The 26,597-nt window shown below is 41.0% G+C and overlaps 1 protein-coding gene across 2 annotated transcripts; it reads left to right on the forward strand.

The window, feature by feature from the left end:
• The first annotated feature begins 295 nt into the window (after positions 1-295).
• il2rga (interleukin 2 receptor, gamma a) lies at positions 296-26,274 on the forward strand. Of its 2 annotated transcripts, none has more exons than XM_042092448.1 (8): positions 296-588; positions 9,846-9,936; positions 17,053-17,225; positions 17,772-17,911; positions 18,630-18,786; positions 24,213-24,321; positions 24,565-24,649; positions 25,658-26,274. In XM_042092448.1, the coding sequence occupies exons 1-8, from the start codon at positions 513-515 to the stop codon at positions 25,892-25,894; spliced, it is 1,068 nt and encodes a 355-aa protein (XP_041948382.1). In that variant the 5' UTR covers positions 296-512; the 3' UTR covers positions 25,895-26,274. The 2 variants fall into 2 exon arrangements, with proteins under 2 accessions (XP_041948382.1, XP_041948381.1); XM_042092447.1 differs by having other exon boundaries at positions 309-597; positions 25,658-26,273.
• The last annotated feature ends 323 nt before the right edge of the window (positions 26,275-26,597 follow it).

A 26,597-nucleotide genomic window follows, 5' to 3' on the forward strand; every position in this document is an offset into this window, starting at 1 on the left:
TTATCTCTTCATGCTACATGCTGTATTGATGCATCAATACTGGATCTGCTGACACATACTCATTTAGCCATAGTTAGCCATACTCACGTCTCTAACTTTAACTAGTCAAGAGTTTCACCAAAATAACACCTTTGGAAGCAGGCCAAGTGCCTCTATGTACAAAATGTAGGCTATTAACTAACTAAATGCAGAACACCTGAATTATCTGATGAGCCAACACAGTATAATTAAATACCAATGGTGGCTTTATTTGAACTTCAATGGTCATCTCAAAAAAAGAAAGGACAGAAAAACAGACCTTTGACATTTATAATGCGTAGCCCACTAACTCTTTCATTTCGCTGCACTTACCGGTTTCCTAGCAACACAGGAAACCATCTACCCGCAAACACGCACCACAGCGCTGCGCAGAACAAAAGGCGAGAGAAGGCAGAGAGTAAGAGCAGTTAAACACCCTGAAGAGCTAGCGAGCTGACGAGCGTGCAGGACGACGCGCGGAGAGCGCACGACAGATGACCAGGATGCTCCCGTTACTCCATCTCCTGCTTGTCCTGCCCTGGAGTGTGTGTGCGTCCGCTCCGCCGACAGGTGCGCCAGGTACGTCACTCAGGTCAGGTGTACATGTAGAAGTCAGGTGTAAATGTAGAAGTTTTGTGCGTCTCTTGAGAGACTCTGAGGGTTGATTTGCTTACAGGAAGTCCTGGGTCTTTCCTCCATTTCCTACACGTCCTGCCTCTTCGTCTCGTCAATGACACTTCACTACGGGTTCTATTTCCAAAGAACCCAAACCTCACAGTTTCTCTGAAAACGAAAAACTTTTTTTCTGCTAGTCTTATAGAGTCTCATGCCCGCGTTGTTTAATAGAAACTGATGCCTACTCAGCCAAGGGTGATGAGAAGACTTATACTGCCATCAGCTGCTTATTCAAACAACTGCATGATTAGTTCTGTCACATAGGTCTGGCTTTCACACTGTTAGATTAGAGTGAAGAAACAGACTCACTGCTAGGTTTTTGCAGGTGTTTGATGGGAGAGGATTTTTTGGTCTTTTTATTGGTAAGCAAGAGACCTAAGAGACTATTACCTAAATTGTTTTGTCTTTTTCTTCAAGTCCCAACCATGTCTCCCTCTCAGAGTGTCCCTCAAACATCCTCTTCAAGGAGTCCAAGGCCCTTGCCATATAGTCAACATTGAGGAGGACCAAATGTCCCATATACAAATTCATTACCACATATGAGGGTGATATACAAATATGCAAAGTGATATGTTTATATCTGTTTTGATTTTTTTGATGTTTATATTTGTTTTTATTTTTATATAAGTTTTGTTACAATAGTGTTTAATAGTATTAGATAGCCTTTCCCTTTTTCGTATTATTCTATCTAATGGCATTGATTAGGGATGAATACATTGCAACCGTAACAATAATGATGTGAACACAAATTGTGCTAGGAATAAGTCCAGATATTAAGGCAAAGCTTAACAAGTTGTGTTTTTTTTATTATTATTATTATTATTATTATTATTATTATTATTATTTAGTAAAGTGGGTGTGCAACATTTGCATGTTTGCTCTGCTTCTTGGAAACATTAGTACCACACACTGCATGCATGAAAACATTTATTGTCATGGCACATGGATATCACCATGGTTATTTCCTCATTTTGTCATTTCCTCAGAAATGGCAACCACGGTAGCCTATACATAAGTGTGTGTGTGTGTGTGTGTGTCTGTGTGTGTTTTATGACAGAACCAATGTCAAGCTATTCAACAGAGTTCCTGAAAAAAAACCCAATACCCTCCACCACGCCTGCGCGTCACGATTGTCAATGGGTCGACCCAGGTTCCCCAAGCCTGTGTTGCGTCTCCAGGTTCCCCAAGCCTGTGTCGCGTCTCCAGGTTCCCCAAGCCTGTGTCGCGTCTCCAGGTTCCCCAAGCCTGTGTCGCATCTGCTAACTATTACTCAACTTTAACTTTAACTAGCCAGCAGCCCTTCACGTTTAGGAGTTAGGATTCAAGTTAGGATCCGTTAATGTTCCTATCAATTGTCAGTGGGACAAATTAAATGATGACATTAGGAGGGAACAAAGACGTTAGACGTTTGCGTGAGGAAAAAGGCATGTGTGGCGTGTGGTCTGTCTCATGGTCAGAGCTGATCGGATGGCTTGTGTCTTTGGACCTCACAGACAAAAGGCAGAGGAATGCAATCAGAGCAGAGGAATGTCATGCATGCAAAACACAGCAATGTATTGTTATTCGGTGGTTTCTTCTTTTTATAATTCTTCCAGGATATAATTTAACTTGAACCGCTTAATGTAGAAACTTTGTTCAAACTTTGACGCATAGATCTTCCATCAACTTTTCAGCTATGACTTCTCATTTGTGTGCGATTTATACTTTTTGAGACATTAAATAAATACTGAGACATTTCTGCCACAGACTTATTGTGACGTCATAATAGGGCAATCAAGCACCTGGAGTGCAACCTGTTCTCACTTCCATACAGGAACTTAAAAGGAACCTTTTCTTTTCTCTCCATTCAACTGGATCTCTCACTTCATCTTTCCCAGTTTCTCTCACTTCTCTTTCTTCACTTTCTCTCTTTTGCTCTCTCTCTCTCTCTCTCTCTCTCTCTCTATATATATATATATATATATATGTATACAGTATATATATAAATATATTTCTCCCAATTTCAATTACTCTTTAATCTAGTTTTGAAATAAAAGTCCTTGCAAATTTCACTGTTCAACTCTCTTTCTGTCTCTCTCAATTGACAACAATGAATTAAGTAGTACAAATATGTAGATAAAGAACTAATAATATTACTTTACTTATTTTGATATTAAAACTAATTAGTTACATTACTAGTTCAATTACTATTTTACTATGTTACTTTGCAACCCCTTTTTATTATATCCCTAACCTAATATAATACACGCATACACTACATGAACAAAAGTATTGGGACAGCTGACCACTACTAAAGTAAGTAAGTATACAGTATACTCTTTTGATCCCGTGAGGGAAATTTGGTCTCTGCATTTATCCCAATCCGTGAATTAGTGAAACACACTCAGCACACAGTGAACACACAGTGAGGTGAAGCACACACTAATCCCGGCGCAGTGAGCTGCCTGCAACAACAGCGGGAAGCAGTGAGGGGTTAGGTGCCTTGCTCAAGGGCACTTCAGCCGTGCCTACTGGTCAGGGTTCGAACCGGCAACCCTCCGGTTACAAGTCCGAAGTGCTATAGTAGGCCACGGCTGCCCTCATACTAGCCTAGAAATCTAGACGCACCCTAGCGGCAGCAGATGTAATTTGTCTAGCAACTCTCCGTTGGCTTGCGAGCTGGACAAATTAAACTTCGATAAGGCCAATCACATCGTATATAGAGTCGGTAGGCGGGCTTAACATAATGATTGATGGCAGAGTTGCAACGATGCTGCGTGAATTCCCTGCTACTTGAAAACAAAGAAGATGGATGTTGATGTTGGCAAACAGTGTGACATGAGTTAAGCTTTTTTTTTAGTTGGCAAAAGTTTGAACTAGCCAACTAGCTCCGCTGGTGGGAAAAGGCATGGGACTCATGAGTTGTAGCGCTATCCTATTGCGTGCAGAGGGAATTTGAAAGACAACCGATTATCCCGCCCCTCGGACTGAGCACTGCGAACGGTGAGTGCCCAGACCCTACATTTTAATGTGGGTCTGGCTCATCAGGCTAGGCCACTACACCTACAGGAATATTATGACATCACATCCCAGTCTAAATCTATCGACATAGAATAGCTATAAATTATAGGGTATAACAGCTTCCACTCTTTAGGGAAGGCTCTCCACAAGAGTTTGGAGAGTGTGGGATTATTACCCATTCATCCAGAATAGCATACATTGAGATCATGCTCTGATGTTGAACAAGATGGCACCCAGGGACTAAGTGGAGGCTAAACGCAAGTAAATGCAGTTTATCCACCTCTGGAATTTCAGAAATAGAGTTTATCCACCTCTCAAAATAGTTTATTTCTTTATTTAAAATAAACAATATGCTATTTATTATCTCTTCTAACTCAAACTCATTGGCCTGGGCTCATTTTCTGTGAAGCACATAAAAAATAATTTATTTTCAATGACCGCACACGGTACACATAATTATTACATATGAGGTGTTCGGAGTGTTTACAGAGGTGGCAAATTACATATTATATGAATGCACTTTTTTTTCACATGAAGAGAAGTTTTAACAAACAACCAAAAATGTGTTTCGTAATAGGATAAGAAATGAAAGGAAAACATATACTGTACGTTTTGTGTTTGTGAAGCCATTTTACTTGCTATCTAACCTGGCTGAGACAATATGCCCCCCCCCAATATATATATATATATATATATATATATATATATATATATATATATAAAATAAACTAATAATAAATCACTTGACAAATAACTATTCTTTGCTGAAAATGTGAACTCAAACTAATGCTCGCTCCTTTATCACATTCAAAACTGATTATGCCTCTCAAAGTCTCAAAGTCTTCTGCCTCTTTCTTGCCTACAATGGCATGCAGACAGCATCTACTGTACATGCAATATCTTTACAACAACATTACGACCTATTCATTTGGACAACTTTATACAGTCCTATAAAGGCTAAAGTAACCTTTAGTTTTGTTCCAATTTACCGTCGTGTATGGCTTTAAACATTGTGTGCGCTTTAACATCAGCCTAAGCATTATTCCAACTGTGCTAAGGTTTTGACAAGCACCACAATTTTTCAGTAAATTAGCAACAGCGCCCAAGATCCGCCCACAAAGCTGAGTTTGATACTTGAATTTTGCAGAAACTAATTGATACAATTTCATACATTAGGCCTATAGCATAAATCACACTTCAGCCTATTAGACCTAAGGCTCATTTATAGAAGAGCAAAGTAGCCTATATAGGCCTATGCAAGACTATCTATCTATCTATCTATCTATCTATCTATCTATCTAACTATCTATCTATCTATCTATCTATCTATCTCTCTATCTATCTCTCTATCTCTATCTCTATCTCTTCTCCTTATTCTTTCTCCTCAACTGCCTGATTTCTCTCTTCTGTCTACTGTGTTGGATTTCTTTAAACAACAAGTCTAAATAACTGACCAATAATGCACTCACAATAATGCCCCCACATACACAAAAACAAACACACACTATGCACACACAGTCATTTACAAACACACACTATGCACACACACTCATTTACAAACACATACTATGTACACACACTCATTTACAAACACACACACACACACACACAGTCATTTACAAACACACACACACACACACACACAGTCATTTACAAACACACACTATGCACACACACAGTGTGTGCATAGTGAAGGGGCAGCCGTGGCCCACTGGTTAGCACTCTGGACTTGTAACCGGAGGGTTGCCGGTTCGAGCCCCGACCAGTGGGCCGCGGCTGAAGTGCCCTTGAGCAAGGCACCTAACCCCTCACTGCTCCCCGAGCGCCGCTGTTGAAGCAGGATTAGTGTGTGCTTCACCTCACTGTGTGTTCACTGTGTGCTGTTTGTGTTTCACTAATTCACCGATTGGGTTAAATGCAGAGACCAAATTTCCCTCACGGGATCAAAAAAGTATATATACTTATACTTATACACTCATTTACAAACACACACTATGCACACACACACACACTCATTTACAAACACACACTATGCACACACACTCATTAACAAACACACACTATGCACACACACATGTGACTTGACTTGACTTGACTTGACACACTATGCACACACACTCATTAACAAACACACACTATGTACACACACACACTCATTAACAAACACACACTATGCACACACACACTCATTAATAAACACACACTATGCACACACACACACTCATTAACAAACACACACTATGCACACACACACTCATTAACAAACACACACTATGCACACACACTCATTAACAAACACACACTATGCACACACACACTCATTAACAAACACACACTATGTACACACACACACTCATTAACAAACACACACTATGCACACACACACACTCATTAACAAACACACACTATGCACACACACTCATTAACAAACACACACTATGCACACACACACACTCATTTACAAACACACACTATGCACACACACACTCATTAACAAACACACACTATGCACACACACACTATGCACACACACTCATTAACAAACACACACTATGCACACACACACTCATTAACAAACACACACTATGCACACACACTCATTAACAAACACACACTATGCACACACACACTCATTAACAAATACACACTATGCACACACACTCATTAACAAACACACACCATGCACACACACACACTCATTAACAAACACACACTATGCACACACACTCATTTACAAACACACACTATGTACACACACACTCATTAACAAACACACACTATGCACACACACACACACACACTCATTAACAAACAAACACACACTATGCACACACACACTCATTAACAAACACACACTATGCACACACACACACTCATTAACAAACACACACTATGCACACACACTCATTTACAAACACACACTATGTACACACACACACTCATTAACAAACAAACACACACTATGCACACACACACTCATTAACAAACACACACTATGCACACACACACACACTCATTAACAAACACACACTATGCACACACACACTCATTAACAAACACACACTATGCACACACACTCATTAACAAACACACACTATGCACACACACACACTCATTAACAAACACACACTATGCACACACACACACTCATTAACAAACACACACCATGCACACACACTCATTAACAAACACACACTATGCACACACACACACTCATTAACAAACACACACTATGCACACACACTCATTAACAAACACACACTATGTACACACACACACTCATTAACAAACACACACTATGCACACACACACACTCATTAACAAACACACACTATGCACACACACTCATTAACAAACACACACTATGCACACACACTCATTTACAAACACACACTATGTACACACACACTCATTAACAAACACACACTATGCACACACACACACTCATTAACAAACAAACACACACTATGCACACACACACTCATTAACAAGCACACACTATGCACACACACACACTCATTAACAAACACACACTATGCACACACACACACTCATTAACAAACACACACTATGCACACACACACACTCATTAACAAACACACACCATGCACACACACTCATTAACAAACACACACTATGCACACACACACACTCATTAACAAACACACACTATGCACACACACTCATTAACAAACACACACTATGTACACACACACACTCATTAACAAACACACACTATGCACACACACACACTCATTAACAAACACACACTATGCACACACACTCATTAACAAACACACACTATGCACACACACTCATTTACAAACACACACTATGTACACACACACTCATTAACAAACACACACTATGCACACACACACTCATTAACAAACAAACACACACTATGCACACACACACTCATTAACAAGCACACACTATGCACACACACACACTCATTAACAAACACACACTATGCACACACACACTCATTAACAAACACACACTATGCACACACACACACTCATTAACAAACACACACTATGCACACACACTCATTAACAAACACACACTATGCACACACACACACACTCATTAACAAACACACACTATGCACACACACTCATTAACAAACACACACTATGCACACACACACACTCATTAACAAACACACACTATGCACACACACTCATTAACAAACACACACTATGCACACACACACACTCATTTACAAACACACACTATGCACACACACACTCATTAACAAACACACACTATGCACACACACACATTAACAAACACACACTATGCACACACACACACTCATTAACAAACACACACTATGCACACACACACATTAACAAACACACACTATGCACACACACACACTCATTAACAAACACACACTATGCACACACACTCATTAACAAACACACACTATGCACACACACACACTCATTTACAAACACACACTATGCACACACACACTCATTAACAAACACACACTATGCACACACACACATTAACAAACACACACTATGCACACACACACACTCATTAACAAACACACACTATGCACACACACACTCATTAACAAACACACACTATGCACACACACACTCATTAACAAACACACACTATGCACACACACACTCATTAACAAACACACACTATGCACACACACACTCATTAACAAACACACACTATGCACACACACACACACTCATTAACAAACACACACTATGCACACACACACTCATTAACAAACACACACTATGCACACACACACTCATTAACAAACACACACTATGCACACACACACACACTCATTAACAAACACACACTATGCACACACACACTCATTAACAAACACACACTATGCACACACACACACACTCATTAACAAACACACACTATGCACACACACACACACTCATTAACAAACACACACACAAGTAGGGGGTGGAGAAGGAGACGGAGAGCAATTGACAAATTGTGCAGGACTGGGCGGAGTCATATTGTGTACCGCTCTGCGGTACATCTAGTTTAGCCTCTCATTTACTCATTTTTTGGTCAAACCCTGTTACCCTGGACCTATTTATGTTAATATAATGTCTTATATTACTACATTACTCTATTATTACAGTTTTTGAAACTGTAATCTCTTACACTACTACAGTAGTTACTCGGGAAAGTCCTAAAATTACAGTAATACATTATTAGTAATAGAACTGAAAATAAAGTTCTCATTTAATAACAGATGTCTAAATGCTGTTCATCTGTTGATGAAGACTAGTGGTAATGTGTCTGGATTAATAAAGCTTTATAGCATTCATACAAGTGCTATGTCGAGTAGGCTAGCCTAAGATGTTTACAGTACATGTGTAATATTTAGGTCTACGAAAGACAACATTAAATCATGTCTGACCTCAACAATATAAAGACTGGATGCGGTTTGCTTTCATAAAATTATTCGGTTTTTGCAACATGACTACCAATGCGGATGCAGTGCCTATTCAAAATGACGTACAAAATGATACGTTCATAAACTGCCACTAGACTTTGTCTTTGGACTTTGAATAAACAAACGTCAATTTTAACTACTACGTATACGTCCAGAATTCAAGGACGGTATCAGAGTGGCAGAGCGTGACGTCACTTATTCCAGAGAATGTTCTTGGCAAGTCACACTTCATATGACATTTCATATGACAATTAACTATTCCACAAAATGGTGTTTGTTTTCTTTATCATCAAGTTCTTAAATTAGGCTAAACATAACCATAATTCAAAACAGCAGTTACTGTTAGGCCTATATCATTTTGATCTGTAAAAAAGGTTAAATGCTTAAATTATTCTTACATGTTTATTATAAGTATTACTACTGGACTGTTTTTCTACAGGAATATGCATGTTTTGAATATACTTACAGTTTTTTGCCTATTGCTTACACACTTTTTGCAGAATTTGCCTCATTATGTCAAAATTCTACACACAGCCAAATACAGTGTTTCTCGATTGTTTACATAATAAACATTTATAGCTGTGCTGTGTTCTTTTTAGAAATAGGTTATACTGAGATAAGCTGGGCCCGATCTAACAGTAACTCTCTCTCTATTTCTCTCTCTGTGTGTGTGTGTGTTTTCACATATCAGAGGTGAGCTGCTATGTTGTGAACCTGGACTACATAAACTGCACATGGAACCAACCCAAAGCTCCTGATCTCAGCTACACCCTCTTCGCAAAGTAAGAGTTGTCAACATGATGTGTGCATGTAGCTGCATGTTCACACCTTTGTGTATGAGTGTGTGTGTGTATGAGTGTGAGTGTGTTTGCGTGGGTGTGTGTGTGTGTGTTCTTGTTACTATATTAGAAGCACTTTCAGAAAGGATATGAAACAGTTATTTGTTGAGGATGCACATCTCTATGCATCTGCTGTGTGTGAGTATTTGTGTGTGGATGCCTCAAACATAAACGGGTCAAGTAAATAATAGTACATTTTAACATCTAGAGAGATCTCTCCCTGTCTGTGTGTGTGTGCATGTGTGCATGTGTGTGTGTGTGTGTGTATGTGTGTGGGCGTGGGCGTGGGCGTGGGCGTGCACGTGCGTGTGTGCGTGTGTGCGCGTGTGTGTGTGTGTGTGTGTGCGTGTGTGTGTATGTGTGTGTGTGTGTGTGCGTGGGCGTGGGCGTGCGTGCGTGCGCGTGTGTGCGTGTGTGCGTGTGTGTGTATGTGTGTGGGCGTGGGCGTGGGCGTGCGCGTGTGTGTGTGTGCGTGTGTGTGTGCGCGCGCGTGTGTGTGTGGTCTGACTGATTTCAAACTTGGCAGGTGTCTTGCTAAGGGCACGAGTAAGTGGAGTGCAGTGCGGAGCTTCACGTTGTTTGGATATGAAATGCAAAAACACTTTCTATGAAGGTCACTGTTATAATAAGTTATGCATACTGTACATTCATAACACCTTATAGTGCGACCATACTGTACGTCATTATAATACACTTTCTATGAAGGTCACTGTTATAATAAGTTATGCATACTGTACATTCCTAACACCTTATAGTGCGACCATACGTCATTATAATACACTTTCTATGAAGGTCACTGTTCATATCAGTAATCAGTTATGCATGCATTCATAACACCTTATAATGCGACCATAAGTCATTATAACAATACTTATAATCCTTTACTAACAAGCATGAGACTCTATAACAATCTTCATAATTAATTATGAACTGTTGCTTTAATGCATTATAAGTGATGGTTATACCAGATTATATCATTATGGACCAGATATTGTATAATGCATTATATCTCCGACCCTGTCTATTCATAACTACACGTCCTGGGCACTGATGTGCTGATGCATTTTACTCAATGATTTCAAATGATGGAATGATATCTTATGATGATTTTTAACGTGACATACTGTAGCATGTCTTTGCTTGCTTTAAGCAAAGTGTAAAAATGTGCACTAATATTCTCATGCTTGTTTATAAACAATTATAATTATTATTATAATGACTTATGGTCGCATTATAAGGTGTTATGAAGGTATGTATGACTAATTATAACAGTGACCTTCATAGACAGTGTTTCCAAGATATCATTATATAGCCTATTGTATTGTTATATTGCCTATTATATTGTTATATAGCCTATTATAGCCCATTATAGCCTATCGTAATATAGCCTATTTTCTTAAAAGAAGCACACATTGGCTCTTATTGCTCTAGCCTCTGTAGCCCCTCCCCCTGTCACACAGCGCAGCACTGAATCAGTGCACACGGGTAGAAAGTCATACAAGTGCTATGTCGAGTAGGCTAGCCTAAGATGTTTACAGTACATGTGTAATATGTAGGTCTACGAAAGACAACATTAAATCATGTCTGACCTCAACAATATAAAGACTGGATGCGGTTTGCTTTCATAAAATTATTCGGTTTTTGCAACATGACTACCAATGCGGATGCAGTGCCTATTCAAAATGACGTACAAAATGATACGTTCATAAACTGCCACTAGACTTTGTCTTTGGACTTTGAATAAACAAACGTCAATTTTAACTACTACGTATACGTCCAGAATTCAAGGACGGTATCAGAGTGGCAGAGCGTGACGTCACTTATTCCAGAGAATGTTCTTGGCAAGTCACACTTCATATGACATTTCATATGACAATTAACTATTCCACAAAATGGTGTTTGTTTTCTTTATCATCAAGTTCTTAAATTAGGCTAAACATAACCATAATTCAAAACAGCAGTTACTGTTAGGCCTATATCATTTTGATCTGTAAAAAAGGTTAAATGCTTAAATTATTCTTACATGTTTATTATAAGTATTACTACTGGACTGTTTTTCTACAGGAATATGCATGTTTTGAATATACTTACAGTTTTTTGCCTATTGCTTACACACTTTTTGCAGAATTTGCCTCATTATGTCAAAATTCTACACACAGCCAAATACAGTGTTTCTCGATTGTTTACACACATTTTCTGAAAGCATGCCTCATACTCTGAGAACTCTACACACAAATAAAAAAACACACACACAATGGGCAAAACCCTTCAATTCTCCTGCAAAATTAAACTCTGAAAGATTAAGGGTTTGGCCACGAATAATGTAATAGCCCAACTCGAGGGGCGGCATCAAGCATGCATTTGAAAATCTTACTGCACGCAATTGGATAACACTATACGACCAATGTTAACTGACTGATTCCGGACTTTGGCGCAATTGGATAACACTACAACTCTGGCCCGCCTATATCAGATACACAGATGTGATTGGTTCCCAGCGATGCAAAGGGCAAAAGTTACGTGCATCATTACTCATTGCCAGAGTTAGCCTAGAAATCTAGACGCGCCCCCTAGTGGCAGCACATTACATTTGCTGCCAGGGCTAGTCTAGCAACTCTCCGTTGGCTTGTGAGCTCCAGAAATCGAAACTTAATCTGGCATTGAAATCGTGTATAGAGTCGTTTGGTGGGCTTAACATAATGATTGATGGCAGAGTTGCAACGGTTTGGCTTGAATTCCCTGCTACTTGAAAACAAATATCCTATTGCGTGCAGAGGGAATTTGAAAGACAACTGATTATCCCGCCCCTCGGACTGAGCACTGCGAACGGTGAGTGCCCAGACCCTACATTTTAATGTGGGTCTGGCTCGCCAGGCTATGCCAGAGTCTCTCGCTGAGCAAATGCTTCCGCGAGAACTCTGGATTCCCAGGGTAGCAAAACCCCTCAGTTCTCCTGCAAAAGGAAACTTTACATTCAAAACAATGTTATTTCTTCTCAAAATGGTGTTTTGTTTTCAAATGACACACACAAACCATCATATGAATAGACATTTATAAGAACCAATTGAACACTGATGTGCTCAATGTAAAACACTATGTTGAATGGAAAACACTTCTTCTCTATTCATCATAATGACTTAGGCCTTTTTTGTTACAGTTTCAGTGTTACACTTACTACAGACAGTACATAAATAAGTGTGGTTTAACATATTTGTTTTTATACTCAGAACACACAAATACACTGTAACAATTATATTTATAATTGATTTATTTTTTCCACCAAATCAATGTACAAAGTGTACATAAACACATAAAGTGGTCTACATACAAAACAACAGAATAATGTAGGCTGCTGTAAAGTTAGAATATAAAAAATAAAATAAAAATCTGCATCCTCTCTTCAGTTTAGGTCTGGCCACAACACATCCACATTACAAGCATTATGCTAAAGCTCTGATTGCTAATTGTGAAACTGTGTGACAGGTGTTTGCCCATATTATGAGTCAGTGTGCATAGTAGGGCAATTAACATTAGAATTTGATGGCAGTGTGTTCCTTGTGAAAACAAGAGATTTTCTGGTAACACTTTACTTGACGGGTGAGTTCATAACACATTCATAGCAGCTGTCATAAACTGCACATAAAGCATTCATGACTGTTTCATGAGACATGACTCAACATTCATACCAAACCTTTCATGAATGTGGAAGACAGAACGACGAGAACTTGTCAAAATAAAAGTCCAAAGTCGCAAAGCAGCATTGCCGTTTTTGGTCCAACCCTCTTACCTGATCACGTCACATCTGAGTCAATGGGCTACTCCAGTGCCAAAAAGACAGAACATGGTCAAGCAAATAATTTTTGTTTCATAAAAATGTATTTGTTTTATGATGTAACCTTTGCAGATGATTTCTCATCTTTTGCTACTTTGAATGTCCAATCGTTCCAGGTTACACAAATACGGGTCAGCTGAATGTAGGCTAGTTTACCTCCCAGCGTTAAACTCAGTGATTACGAATACTTCACAACTTGTATAGTAAAGTGACATTCGATGTAGACTTCATAAGATATTCATGAAATATTTACAAAGGCTGGAGAGATTAAATGAATGATATCCAGGTTACACAAATACGATGTTGGACTTTTATTTTGACAAGTTGTCATTGTTCTGTCTTCCACATTCATGAAAGGTTTGGTATGAATGTTGAGTCATGTCTCATGAAACAGTCATGAATGCTTCATGTGCAGTTTATGACAGCTGCTATGAATGTGTTATGAACTCACCCGTCAAGTAAAGTGTTACCGATTTTCTTCATGAAAATTGTGCCAAATGCAAAGAATTGTGTGTAGTGTTATGAAAAAAGTGTGTTTTAGAACAATTTGAGTGTAAAGCAGGATTGGTTCAGGGGGGTGGTGCATGAGTTACATATTGTGGTCATTGTGTCTCAAGTATCAGTTTTTGTGTGTAAACAATTGAGAAAAACTGTAAGACATAGCACTTCACATCTATGCCAAAACTAACTGCAATCAAAACTCAACAATCCTCCTGTAATTATTGCAACAAAACCTACTCTTTCAAATCAACACACTGATGTGTTGTATGTAAAACACTGCAGTCTTTGTGTTTCTATTTATATTGTCATTTTCTCAAACTCAAAAGTAGCATTTCTGCAGTAATCAGCTGCCATTTTTTGCAACAGACAACATTCTTACAAAAATAAAGAAAAATAGAATCACAGTTATCAATGCAATCCTCTAAACAAATAAAACATGTAGCAATAAAACAAAAGTAAAAAGAAAAAAAAAACAATTACTGGAGAAATTGCTATTATTTTCTTGTATTTGTGTGTGTGTGTGTGTGTGTGTGTGTGTGTGTGTGTGTGGTGGGGTGGGGGATGGGGATTATGGATCCTGCCTTCTGTTCAGATCTGGCCACAAGTCCTCGTCGACATCGCAGGCGATGTTCTCTCGGACTAGGCAACAGGAAACATATCACCCTGTGTGCCATATCCACTCTTGAGTCTTGATCTGACCCCACCTCAATTTCTCTCCATGCCCCTTGCATCGCTTGCAAAAGAGGCAGGTATGTGGTTGGTGGTCAAATAATTATATGATAGGTTTTAGAAATGGGAAGTAAAGGGGCAAATACAGAACTGTAAACGGGTACTCAATGTAAAAGTACACACTTGAACTGGTAGACAATAACTTACCTGAAGTCTATTTGTAGTGCTAAGCCTCAGACTGATTGGTGTTCAGTTTTCTCTGTAAGTGTTTTCAGGTATGAGTGTGGGTATTACCAATTACCAGATGTGCTTGCTTTTTGTGTGGAAGTGTTTTCCCAATGATAACAGGAGATTTCCTTTTTGAACAAAGTGTCCAATGTAAGAAACCGTGTGTAGTGTTTTTGCAATAAGTGTGCAAAAATGTGCAAAGCAGAACATGTGTTTAAGCGGTGGTTACACAGTGTTTTGTTCGGAAAAAATAGTTTTTAGTGTGTAAGCAATGGGCGAAAACTGTAATTGCCTACCAGTAGGGCTATCAGTCCATGAGCACTAGAAGACATTGTTTCGATTTCACTCAATAAAAATAAATCTTCTTAATATTTTATATTGTTGGTTGGTTTTATACTGTTGCCAATGAAAAGTTGTCCTACACCATGGGTCTCCAACACGTCGCTCTCAAGCTACCAGTTGCTTGTCGTCCCCTTCTCAGCTTGCCAGAGTCTGAAACAGTACTTCATTTAAACACAATTGTTGCCGCAAGGCATTCCAGCCTACAAATTTAATTTAACTCAATTTAGGCTACTTGGCTATACAGTTTTCATTACAGCACAGCGTACGTTCAGTGAATGAATGAAAGCAGATGCTTTGTCTTGCAATAAACAATGGGTGGAAATCCCAACACTCTTTCAACTACATGAAACTTAATAGTGAACCATCAAATACTTTTTAAAGGTACATTTAAAGGTGCGATTTGTAGGATTGTTACCGAACGTTCTGTAGGCCAAAATCAAAACACTGGTGAACGTTCTCAATACTACCAGACGCGAGTCTCTTCTGGGTTGCCAGATGTAATGAAGACTTGGCTAACGTTAGTTGACCTGCAGCTGTTTTAACGTTTCTCCAACCATGACCCAGCTACACATTACGGAAACAGTGAAAACAAAAAATACCTCTCTAACCAACGTTAACATATTTAGCTGAAGTTAGCGATGCAGATGAAGTTTAGCCTATAGGCTACCTGTTGTGGAGAAATATGGGCATCTCTGCGTCAGACTTGATATTCTTCATTTGACGAAGACGTCACCATCTCAGGAAGCTCCTCCGATGTCCACTTAATTTATTTCTTATTTTAATTTCGGAAATTTGCCTGCCTCTCGTAGGCGTTCATGACTACAACTGACAGCTGTTGACAGTTGGCCTTTGCTAATTTGGTAACCCAAATAGGAGGACGCGCTAGCCCATTATTAATATGCTATTCTAAAATTAATCGTTCAAAACATATACGAAAATTCCAAGAGATTCCGCCCCGTAACTCATTTTTTTTCATGGGTTTTACGGGGTTTTACGGGTTATAGCAATGTTGTCAAATAAGCCATTACTTCAATTCATCGTGTTTCCTTACTCTCTGACAACATACGGTGATCATTTTTGGAATGGTTACAGTTTATTTTCCATTATTTCCTACATACTGGACCTTTAAGAGTAGCATTTTACTTTATTTCTAACAGTGTTGGTCCACTTTAAGTGTTGTGTTTTGTGGTGTTGTGTGTGGTGTGGTGTGGTGTTTTGTGGTGTGGTGTTGTGTGTTGTTGTGTGTGGTGTGGTGTGGTGTTTTGTGTGGTGTGGTGTGGTGTTTTGTATGGTGTTGTGTGGTGTGTGGTGTGGTGTTGTGTGTGGTGTTGTGTGTGGTGTGGTGTTTTGTGTGGTGTTGTGTGGTGTGGTGTTTTGTGTGGTGTTGTGTGTGGTGTGGTGTTGTGTGATGTGGTGCGGTGTGGTGTGGTGTGTGTTGTGGGGTGTGAGATGTTGTGTTGGTGTGATGTTTGTATTGTGTGATTCAGTTATACAGGTTATGCTCTGGTGGAGTGTCCTCAGTACCTGGTGGGTGATAAGGGCCTGAGGGTGGGCTGCAGATTGCCCTATTCCGAGCCTGAGCGCTTCCAAACGCTTGAGACGTCACTGAGACGGTCAGGAAACCTTTCAATCCACAAGCAACACAAACTCAAGGACACAGGTACACACACACGTGCCCAAACACACACACACACACACACACACATGGTTTTATTTCAGTTAGTCTAATAGCTGGTTTGATTTGCACTGAGAGATGGTTTTATGCAAAGTACCCTATGCCAAAGGTATGGTGAATGTGATGATGTGTGGCTATTTTAATTCCAAAGGCCAAGCGAACTTTATCAGGATGCATAGTATCCTGGATCCATGAAATAAGTGGCCTTTAAAAATAAAAATCTGCCTGCCTCTATGGGAATTTAACATATGGGTGTGTATATGTATGCCCCCAGTATTTAAAGGAAGAACATTTATTTATTTACGATACATTATTCATTCACAAAGACAGTTGGTGTCCTTATAGGTTGGATTTTCCCTCATGTTTTAATTAAAGCATTAAGATCAATTTCCAAAAGATGATTTATTCCTCTTTTTAGTCAACTTTAGCATGGGTGTCTAAACTTATGAGCACAACTGTACATTCAGACACACATTACTTTCAAATGAATTGTGGTCAGTTTCATCCCTTGAATCTTGTTATTGTCCACAGTAAAACTGAACCCCCCCACCAACTTGAAGCTGCGGTGGAGGCAGAAGGCTCTCTCACTAAGCTGGGACGTCCGCGCCGGCTACAAGCGCTTCGAATGCATTGAGAGCAGGGTTCAGTATGGCCTCAACGACAAGTGGCTGGTAGGAGACAAACACATTCATGCAAACACACATACAAATACACACACACACACACACACACACACACACACACACACACACACACACACACATACACACACATACAAATACACACACACACACACACACAAATACACACACACACACACACACACACACACACACACACACATACACATACAGTGCAACCAGAACGTTTTCAGACCCTTTCAAGTTTTCCACATTTTGTTATTTTTCAGACTCATCTTAAAATGGATTCAAATTTTTTTTTTCTCATTAATCTACACACAATACTCCAACACTCCACAAAAAAGCAGGTGTTTAAAAAATAAAAGACTGAAATATATTCCATGTACATAAGTATTCAGACCCTTTGTTATGACGCTTGCAATTGAACTCTGGTGCCTCCTACTTCTATCAATGGTCCTTGAGATGCTTCTCCAACTTGACTGGAGTCCACCTGTGCCTAAATGAATTCACTGGAGATTAGTAGAAAAGGCACAACACACATCTCTATATAAGGGCTCACAGTTGATGGTGTATGTCAGAGTGAAAACCAAGCCACAAGGGTCGATAAGATTACGTCTGAAACATAACAAAATGTGGAAAACGTGAAAGGGTCTGAAAACTTTCCGGTTGCACTGTACATACACAGTTAAGACAGACAGACAGACAGACAGACAGACAGACACACTATTATCCTCGTCTCTTTGCAAAGAGCCCCACTAAGCTGAGTCCTGGAGAGAAGTCTTTCCTCATGGAGTACCCCTCCAACAGCAGTACGCACACGTTCCGCGTGCAGGTGCGCCTTCACGGCTGCGGCTCGTCTGCATGGAGCGAGTGGAGCCCTGTGGTGGTATGGGGGAATCGCACAGGTGAGTCACGTCCAGTCACGTCCAGTTTATTTATACAGCGCATTTCATACACAGAGGGGGAATCGCACAGGTGAGTCACGTCCAGTCAGGTCCAGTTTATTTATACAGCGCATTTCATACACAGAGGGGGAATCGCACAGGTGAGTCAGGTCACGTCACGTCAAGTTTATTTATACAGCGCATTTCATACACAGAGGGGGAATCGCACAGGTGAGTCAGGTCCAGTCCAGTTTATTTATACAGCGCATTTCATACACAGAGGGGGAATCGCACAGGTGAGTCACGTCACGTCAAGTTTATTTATACAGCGCATTTCATACACAGAGGGGGAATCGCACAGGTGAGTCAAGTCCAGTTTATTTATACAGCGCATTTCATACACAGAGGTCATTCAGTGTGCTATACATAAACAAAACCAAACAATAACTAGATGTACCGCATAGCGGTACAAAATATGACCGCCGCTCAGTCCTGTACATCCGTTCCGCGAAAATAAATCACACTTCAATTTGTCTCCATATTTTACTCCATCCCCCACTCTTGAAACTTTTGTGTATGCTTGTTTGGCATGCCTGAGTGTGTGTGTGCGGCTGCACAGAAAGTAGCCTACTGGTGCTGAAAAGGTGAATAGATTGTAGAACAGCCAAAGAAGATGTAGCATTGTTATAAAACCTTTAAAATCTCTAAACAATCACAAGTAGGGCAGTTCATCACAGTTCATCCATTGCAACTGGATTGATGAAAGGTCACTTACACCTGTAGGCTACATTGTATTTGGGAAAAGCAAAAGGTATCAGCATAATGTTATTTATTTATTTATTTATTTATTTATTTATTTATTTTTAATGTATTTATAAACAAAAACATCTCTGTCAGTTCCATGCCGTTTTCAACAGCTATCAAAAACAAAGGTAATTTTTGGATGGGTGGATTTTTTGTGAATGTTTCTTCTTCTACATAAGATTTTAGTCATCTTTAGTTCATGTAATACTTTATTGTCAATGCACAAATTAAGTAACAGTAGTCTGAAACGTTATTGTTAATGCACAAATTAAGTAACAGTAGCCTAGTCTGAAACGAAATGCTGTTTTACATCTAACCAGTGGTGCAAATAACTGACATGTCCAAATGGGCCTTGATGAAATGCGTCGCTAGACTGTTCATACACATTTTAACGGGCCAAAGTTGAAGAGCTTTTGTCCGTTATTGTTCGTGCAAATATAGGCTGATTCATGTTCCCTTGCATTGTTTAACTGAGGTCCATGGCTAGTCTGGCTTTCATCAGACCAAGCTCAATCTTTTAAGAAATCAAAAAATAAATAGCGGGCAGATCAGGCTGGGTTCACCCAGCCTAGTCCATAGGCACCCGATATTGTTTAATTTTCCGATTGAGATATACACGCTCTGGCTATTCTAAATGCAAAAATGCATCAGGGAGTTATGACAAAACGGTAACTAACAAACTAGATCCTAATAGAAAGCTGTTAGCTTCCCTAAGCTACAGGTAGGATTATAAGGTAGGCCTATTTACAACATAAATTGTCAATAGGCTATGCTGGCGACACAAATAAAATCTCCTTTGGAAACCAATGGCTTACGCCTTACAGTATCAAGCGGACTTAAACTGTCATATCGTGGCGAAAAGTTGTAATAACATTCACGCAGCTCCATGAGTCAAGGAAAGCGCGAATGAAGTAGCCACTTCTAAATGGGACCCACTACACAGTAGCTTAAGGTGTTTTGCTAAAGCAGCCATAATGAAATGAAGGTGTCATTGTTTGGATACTTCACGCACACGTGCTTTTTAATTTCACAGACTACAACTACCAAGCTGTAATCAAAGCACATCGATTCCCCTCTCACACCCTGCACGCACTTAAAACAAAATAAACAGGCGTCTCAGTCTCACGCATGTATAGGCAAAACTGTATCAGACCGGTGTAGTGTAACGTTGGTAAATCTTCCATTGCACAGAATGATTTTGTAGCACGTGCAATAAATGACAGTCGAAAGATACAAACAGTGCTGCTATACATTTGCTTGGTATAACCGCATTTATAGTTTTCTACAAATGCAATCAATCAAATGCCTCCATCACTCAACCAACGCTAACGGTAACATTACCTAGGTCCTTATTGATATTACAAGATTAACGTACCTGCAGTAAAAACCAAGCATGTCCGATAAACATCCTCAGATTTATTTCGGCTTCAAGAAGAAATGGGAATTACACTTCATGTGAACATCGTCCTATCCTTATTAGATGTTCGCTGCGGTAAATTACAGTCCTTGTATGAAGCGTCCATTGTTTTTTCCAACCCACTTTTAACTTCCAACAAAATTACGTCTCACTGCAACGATGCGCCATCTAGTGGACAAACGACTACTTCTCGCCAATACTGAAAATGCAGCCATGATGATGATGATGAATATTTATTTTGGCTTTCTTTTAATCCTACTGAATTTGTAATTATGTATCGGCCGTTCTAATACCGATAGTATGTGGGTGCCTGTGTGTGTGCATGTGTATATGTGTGCACCGCCATTTACAGGCCAATGAGTGTACAGTCACTAAATGTACACATAACCTAATTTTTAGACCCCCCCATGGATGAAATTCTACGAAACTTGGCATACCCCCGGTGAATGCCAGGTCAATCATACACATAAAATTTGGTGCAGTTCTGAACATCTTAACTGAAGATATGGGCGATTAAAGCAGAATAATATTGCATTTTCATTTTTTACCGGGGGGTGGGGGTGCAAATCACAAATGAGTGATTATGAGCGGCCCTTGATAATGTGGGCCCTTGAGAACAACATACCATAAAAGATTCTTCATCCTCAGTGCCACGGTTCAGGTAGTTATTTAGGAAAAACTGTTTTTTTTTTGCGGTTCAGGGGGCCCAGCACGGGGGGGTTGGTGGTGGTCCCCGGGGACGAAATGAAATTTTTCCGTAAAAGTCTAGTGGGGCTACAGTTCTCAAGATATTCACAGAGAACTGTGTCTGCCATACCCTCCTTTCGGGGGGTCCAGTCCAGCGGGGGGGGGGGGCTACAGATCAAAACGAAGAATGACAGTTCCATGCTATCCATGTGGGGGTACATGCCCACCAAGTTTCGTGTACCCCGGTCTTTCAGTGTCCCGGGAATCCTTGTTGGTGTACGTCACTAAATGTACACATAAGTTATTTTATTGTAGGGCCCCCATTGACCGAAAGTACACAAAACTTGGCATGCATTCGGAGGGTGTCATAATGATCCTACACTTTTAATTTTGTGCAGTTTTGACCTTGTCAGCCAGAGATATTGTGATGAAAACACCTAATTTTTTGCTTTTTAATTTTTAACTAGGTGGCGCTATACATGAAATAAGTGGTAATGGGATGGGTTGACATGCCCCCTTAAGACCAACATACATAAAAAAGGTGGACCTCCTAGGCCCTACGGTTCTCGAGATATTCACAGAAAACTGTCTCCGGCCACCTACAGGCCAGTTGGTGTATAGAAACATAAATTAATTTATTGTGTGGCCCCCCATGAACGGAATTCCACAAAACTTGGCGTGCATACAGAGGGTGTCATAATGATCCTACACTTCCAATTTCGTGCAGTTTTGACTATGTTAGGTCACAGATACCTTCAATTACAACACCTCATTTTTACTTTTTTGTGTTTAACTAGGTGGCGCTATACATGAAATGAGTGGTTATGGAATGGGTTGACATGGCCCCTTGAGATCAACATACAAAAAAATAAATGGTCCTCCTAAACCCTACGGTTTTCGAGATATTCACAGAAAACTGTGTCTGCCCTACCCTCCTTTCGGGGGGTCCAGTCCAGCGGGGGGGCTACAGATCAAAACGAAAAACGATGGTTCCATGCTATCCATGTGGGGTTACATGCCCACCAAGTTTCGTGTACCCCGGTCTTTCAGTGTCCCGGGAATCATTGACGGAAATTTGGGCATGCGAAAAAGAAAAAAAAAAAAAAATCTGACTAAACCTATATGACCGCCGCTTCGCTGCGCGGCGGTCATAATAAATATACAATATATCTCTCTCTGTCTCGTTTGCTATCTCTCTTTCCGTTTCACTAACTTATCTTTCTCCATTTCACTATCTCTCTCTCCGTTTCACTAATTATCTCTTTTTTACCATCTTCACTATCTCTCTTTTTCTCTATCTCGCTCGCTCTGTTTAACTATCTCTCTCTCTGTTTCAAACTCTCGCTCTCTCTCTCTCTCTGTTTCAAACTCTCTCTCTCTCTCTCTCTCTGTTTCACTATCTCTCCATTTCACTAACTCTCTCTCTCTCTCTCTCAGGGGTGCGTTTTTCAGTGTGTGCTTCACCTCACTGTGTGTTCACTGTGTGCTGAATGTGTTTCACTAATTCACGGATTGGGATAAATGCAGAGACCCTCACAGGATCAAAAGAGTATACTTATACTATACTTACTTGGTGTTTCTAGAAAGGGTAGTTTCAACTCTCAATCGCAAACAAGGATGCAAAATTTGGTCGTTTGAACTACTGCCCCTGGGCAGTTGCACTTGTGTCGTTCCTTGGTAGTTCCGGTTGGTGATGTTTTCAGTGTTCGGAGCGCCTAACCAAAAGTCACAAACGCCTAACCAAAAATGACGAGGTTGTTTATCTCATGATTGATCTATGCTGTAGCTTAATTTTCATTCAGAGACTGACTCCCCTACTGGACTCATTCTTACTATTGATGTTAATTTGTGTGTTGACTTGCTTTTGCTAGCCGAGTGTTATAACCTTCACAGACTCTTTAGGGCAACACATAATGATGTAGTGGCTAAAGCAGGTGACTTGTTGTCCGAACGTTGTAAGTTCTATTCTCTTATTAAGTGAGATTGTCCTCTTGCTTCTGACTATGTGCACATGAACTAGTGTGACATGTAGAAATACCAAATAAAGCAGTGCAACTATATTTGAAACAATTGTTTTTAACTGATGTCCCTAATGGTCTCTCGATGTAGAGTGACTATATGCATAAATATTTAGGGTCAAAACCTATTGTTGTGTCTCGTAGGCCTACTGTTACTCAGAAGTGAAAAGGAGAGAGAGGATGCAAACTCTGGTTGTGCGCGCAGAGTGCCAATGTGCTGCCGTTAAGCCACGAGACAGACAATAACACTTGCGATACTCTGAAATTCGTCTAGGCTATTTTTAACATAGATATTTAACACAAATAATGACGCATATTAGTCGGCTTAAGGTAAACTGTTTTATATGTTCCGCTGTGAATGTGTCTGATCCTTTACATGTCTCTGCTTCTCTCTCTCTCTCTGTTTCACTACCTGTCTCTCTGTTCCGCTGTAATTGTGTCTGATCTTTTACATGTCTCTCTCTCTCTCTGTTTCACTACCTGTCTCTCTCTCTCTGTTTCACTACCTGTCTCTCTCTCAGATAGCAAGCGTGCACCCCCTGCTATGTCATGGGTGTCTTTGATGCTGTACATGTCTGTAGCTGCAGTGATCCTCATCCTGCTCACATGCCTGTTAGTCCACAATGAGAGGTACGTGTGTGTGTGTGTGTGTGTGTGTGTGACTGAGTGACTGAGAGTGTGTGTGAGTGAGAGAGAGAGAGAGAGAGAGAGAGAGAGAGAGTAGAGAGTGTGTGTATGTGTACGTACTGTATGTGTGTCTGGACTGTTACCGATGAATGAATGAATGAATGATGTGTGTTGATAATGACCAGTGTGTGTGTGTGTGTGTGTGTGTGTGTGTGTGTGTGTGTTTGTGTGTGTTTGTTCCTCTAGACTGCGGGTCACCCTCATCCCTGTGGTACCCAACCCTGGGAAGAACTTGACTGAGCTCATGGACACGTACAACGGAAACGTGGAGGTCAGTGACCCTCCTTGGGCATCGTCCATTCAACTACATCCTCACACTGTGATAGGCTACACACTGACTCCTGACTCCACCCTCACACTGTGATAGGCTTCACACTGACTCCTGACTCCACCCTCACACTGTGATAGGCTACACACTGAGTCCTGACTCCACCCTCACACTGTGATAGGCTACACGCTGACTCCTGACTCCACCCTCACGCTGTGATAGGCTTCACACTGACTCCTGACTCCACCCTCACGCTGTGATAGGCTTCACACTGACTCCTGACTCCTCCCTCACATTGTGATAGGCTACACACTGACTCCACCCTCACACTGTGTTAGGCTACACACTGACTGATTACTAGAAACTAGTGTTCCTAATGCTAAGTCATCTTTCAGACCGGAAAGGTTCTGCTGATGCATTTACATGCATACATTTATAACACACAGCATTGGGGCAGCCGTGGCCCACTGGTTAGCACTCCGGACTTGTAACCGGAGGATTGCCGGTTCGAACCCCGACCAGTAGGAATGGCTGAAGTGCCCTTGAGCAAGGCACCTAACCCCTCACTGCTCCCCGAGCGCCGCTGTAGCAGGCAGCTCACTGTGTCGGGATTAGTGTGTGTTCACTGAGTGTGTTTCACTAATTCACGGATTGGGATAAATGCAGAGACCAAATCTCCCTCATGGGATCAAAAGAGTATATATACTTATACTTACTATACACCACCCAACAAGAGTTTAGTTCCTCAGAGTCTAATAATAGAACTGCTTGCTGCTGCTCAATGGTGATGCAGGGGGTTTTCAGGCTCTAGGGTCTGCATGGAGCATTTAGATAATGGCATGTGCTGTTGGTGCTCTATGAGTGAGTAACTGAATAGCAGTGGATTAATCTAATGTGCCACGATGGGAGTGGATGTTTACATGTGTGTGTGGATGCTAAGCGTAGCCTTTTCTGTACTGGGGCACCAGTGTCACGCCGTGCCTCTTGAACGTCCCCTCTCTACCGTTACAGAAGTGGCTGCGCATCTCCAAAGAGCTGCAGGAGGGCTTCAAGCCCACGTTTACGGAGCGGCCGTACGCGGTGCGGGAGTACCGGCTAGTGGGGCAGTCCAGTGTGGAGAGCGACAGTGGGGTATCTCTCTCCTCCTCCTCCACCTCCTCCTCCACCACCTCCTCCACCACCTCCTCCTCCACCTCCTTCTCCACACTGCCCCACAGCTCCACCTCTTCAACGGATGGATCCTGCTGAACACGCCCCAACCTGTCACAGACTGGCTACTGTGAACATGCTCCAAACATCCCCAATCTGCCGATCCTGCTGAACATGCCCCAAATATCATGAGGAATTGGATCAGCAACCTCCAACTCCACCCTGACCACACCCCAAACAACCTCCAACTCCACCCTGACCCAAACAACCTCCAACTCCACCCTGACCACACCCCATAACCACACCCCATACAGCCTCCATCTCTGCCCTAACCTACAAACTCGTCAAAGTACTTACCTATCTGTTAACTCAGGGAGAATATTGGCCCCAGCTGTGGCGCAACTGGCTGGGGCACCTGCACCGTACGCCGGCGACCCGGGTTCGATTCCCGCCCCGTGGTCCTTTCCGGATCCCAACCCCGACTCTCTCTCCCACTCACTTCTTGTCACTCTCCACTGTCCTGTCGTTCTCCACTGTCCTGTCACTCTCCACTGTCCTGTCACTCTCCACTGTCCTGTCGTTCTCCACTGTCCTGTCACTCTCCACTGTCCTGTCACTCTCCACTGTCCTGTCATTCTCCACTGTCCTGTCACTCTCCACTGTCCTGTCCTGTCACTCTCCACTGTCCTGTCATTAAAGGCGTAAAAAGGCCAAAAAAATACTTAAAAAAACAAAACTCAGGGAGAATATATGTGTGTGTGTATGTTAGGTGCAATTCTTTTCCATGTAAATATATTTGTTA

The sequence above is a fragment of the Alosa sapidissima genome, chromosome 5 (assembly GCF_018492685.1).
Source record: "Alosa sapidissima isolate fAloSap1 chromosome 5, fAloSap1.pri, whole genome shotgun sequence".
Classification (NCBI taxonomy): domain Eukaryota; kingdom Metazoa; phylum Chordata; class Actinopteri; order Clupeiformes; family Clupeidae; genus Alosa; species Alosa sapidissima.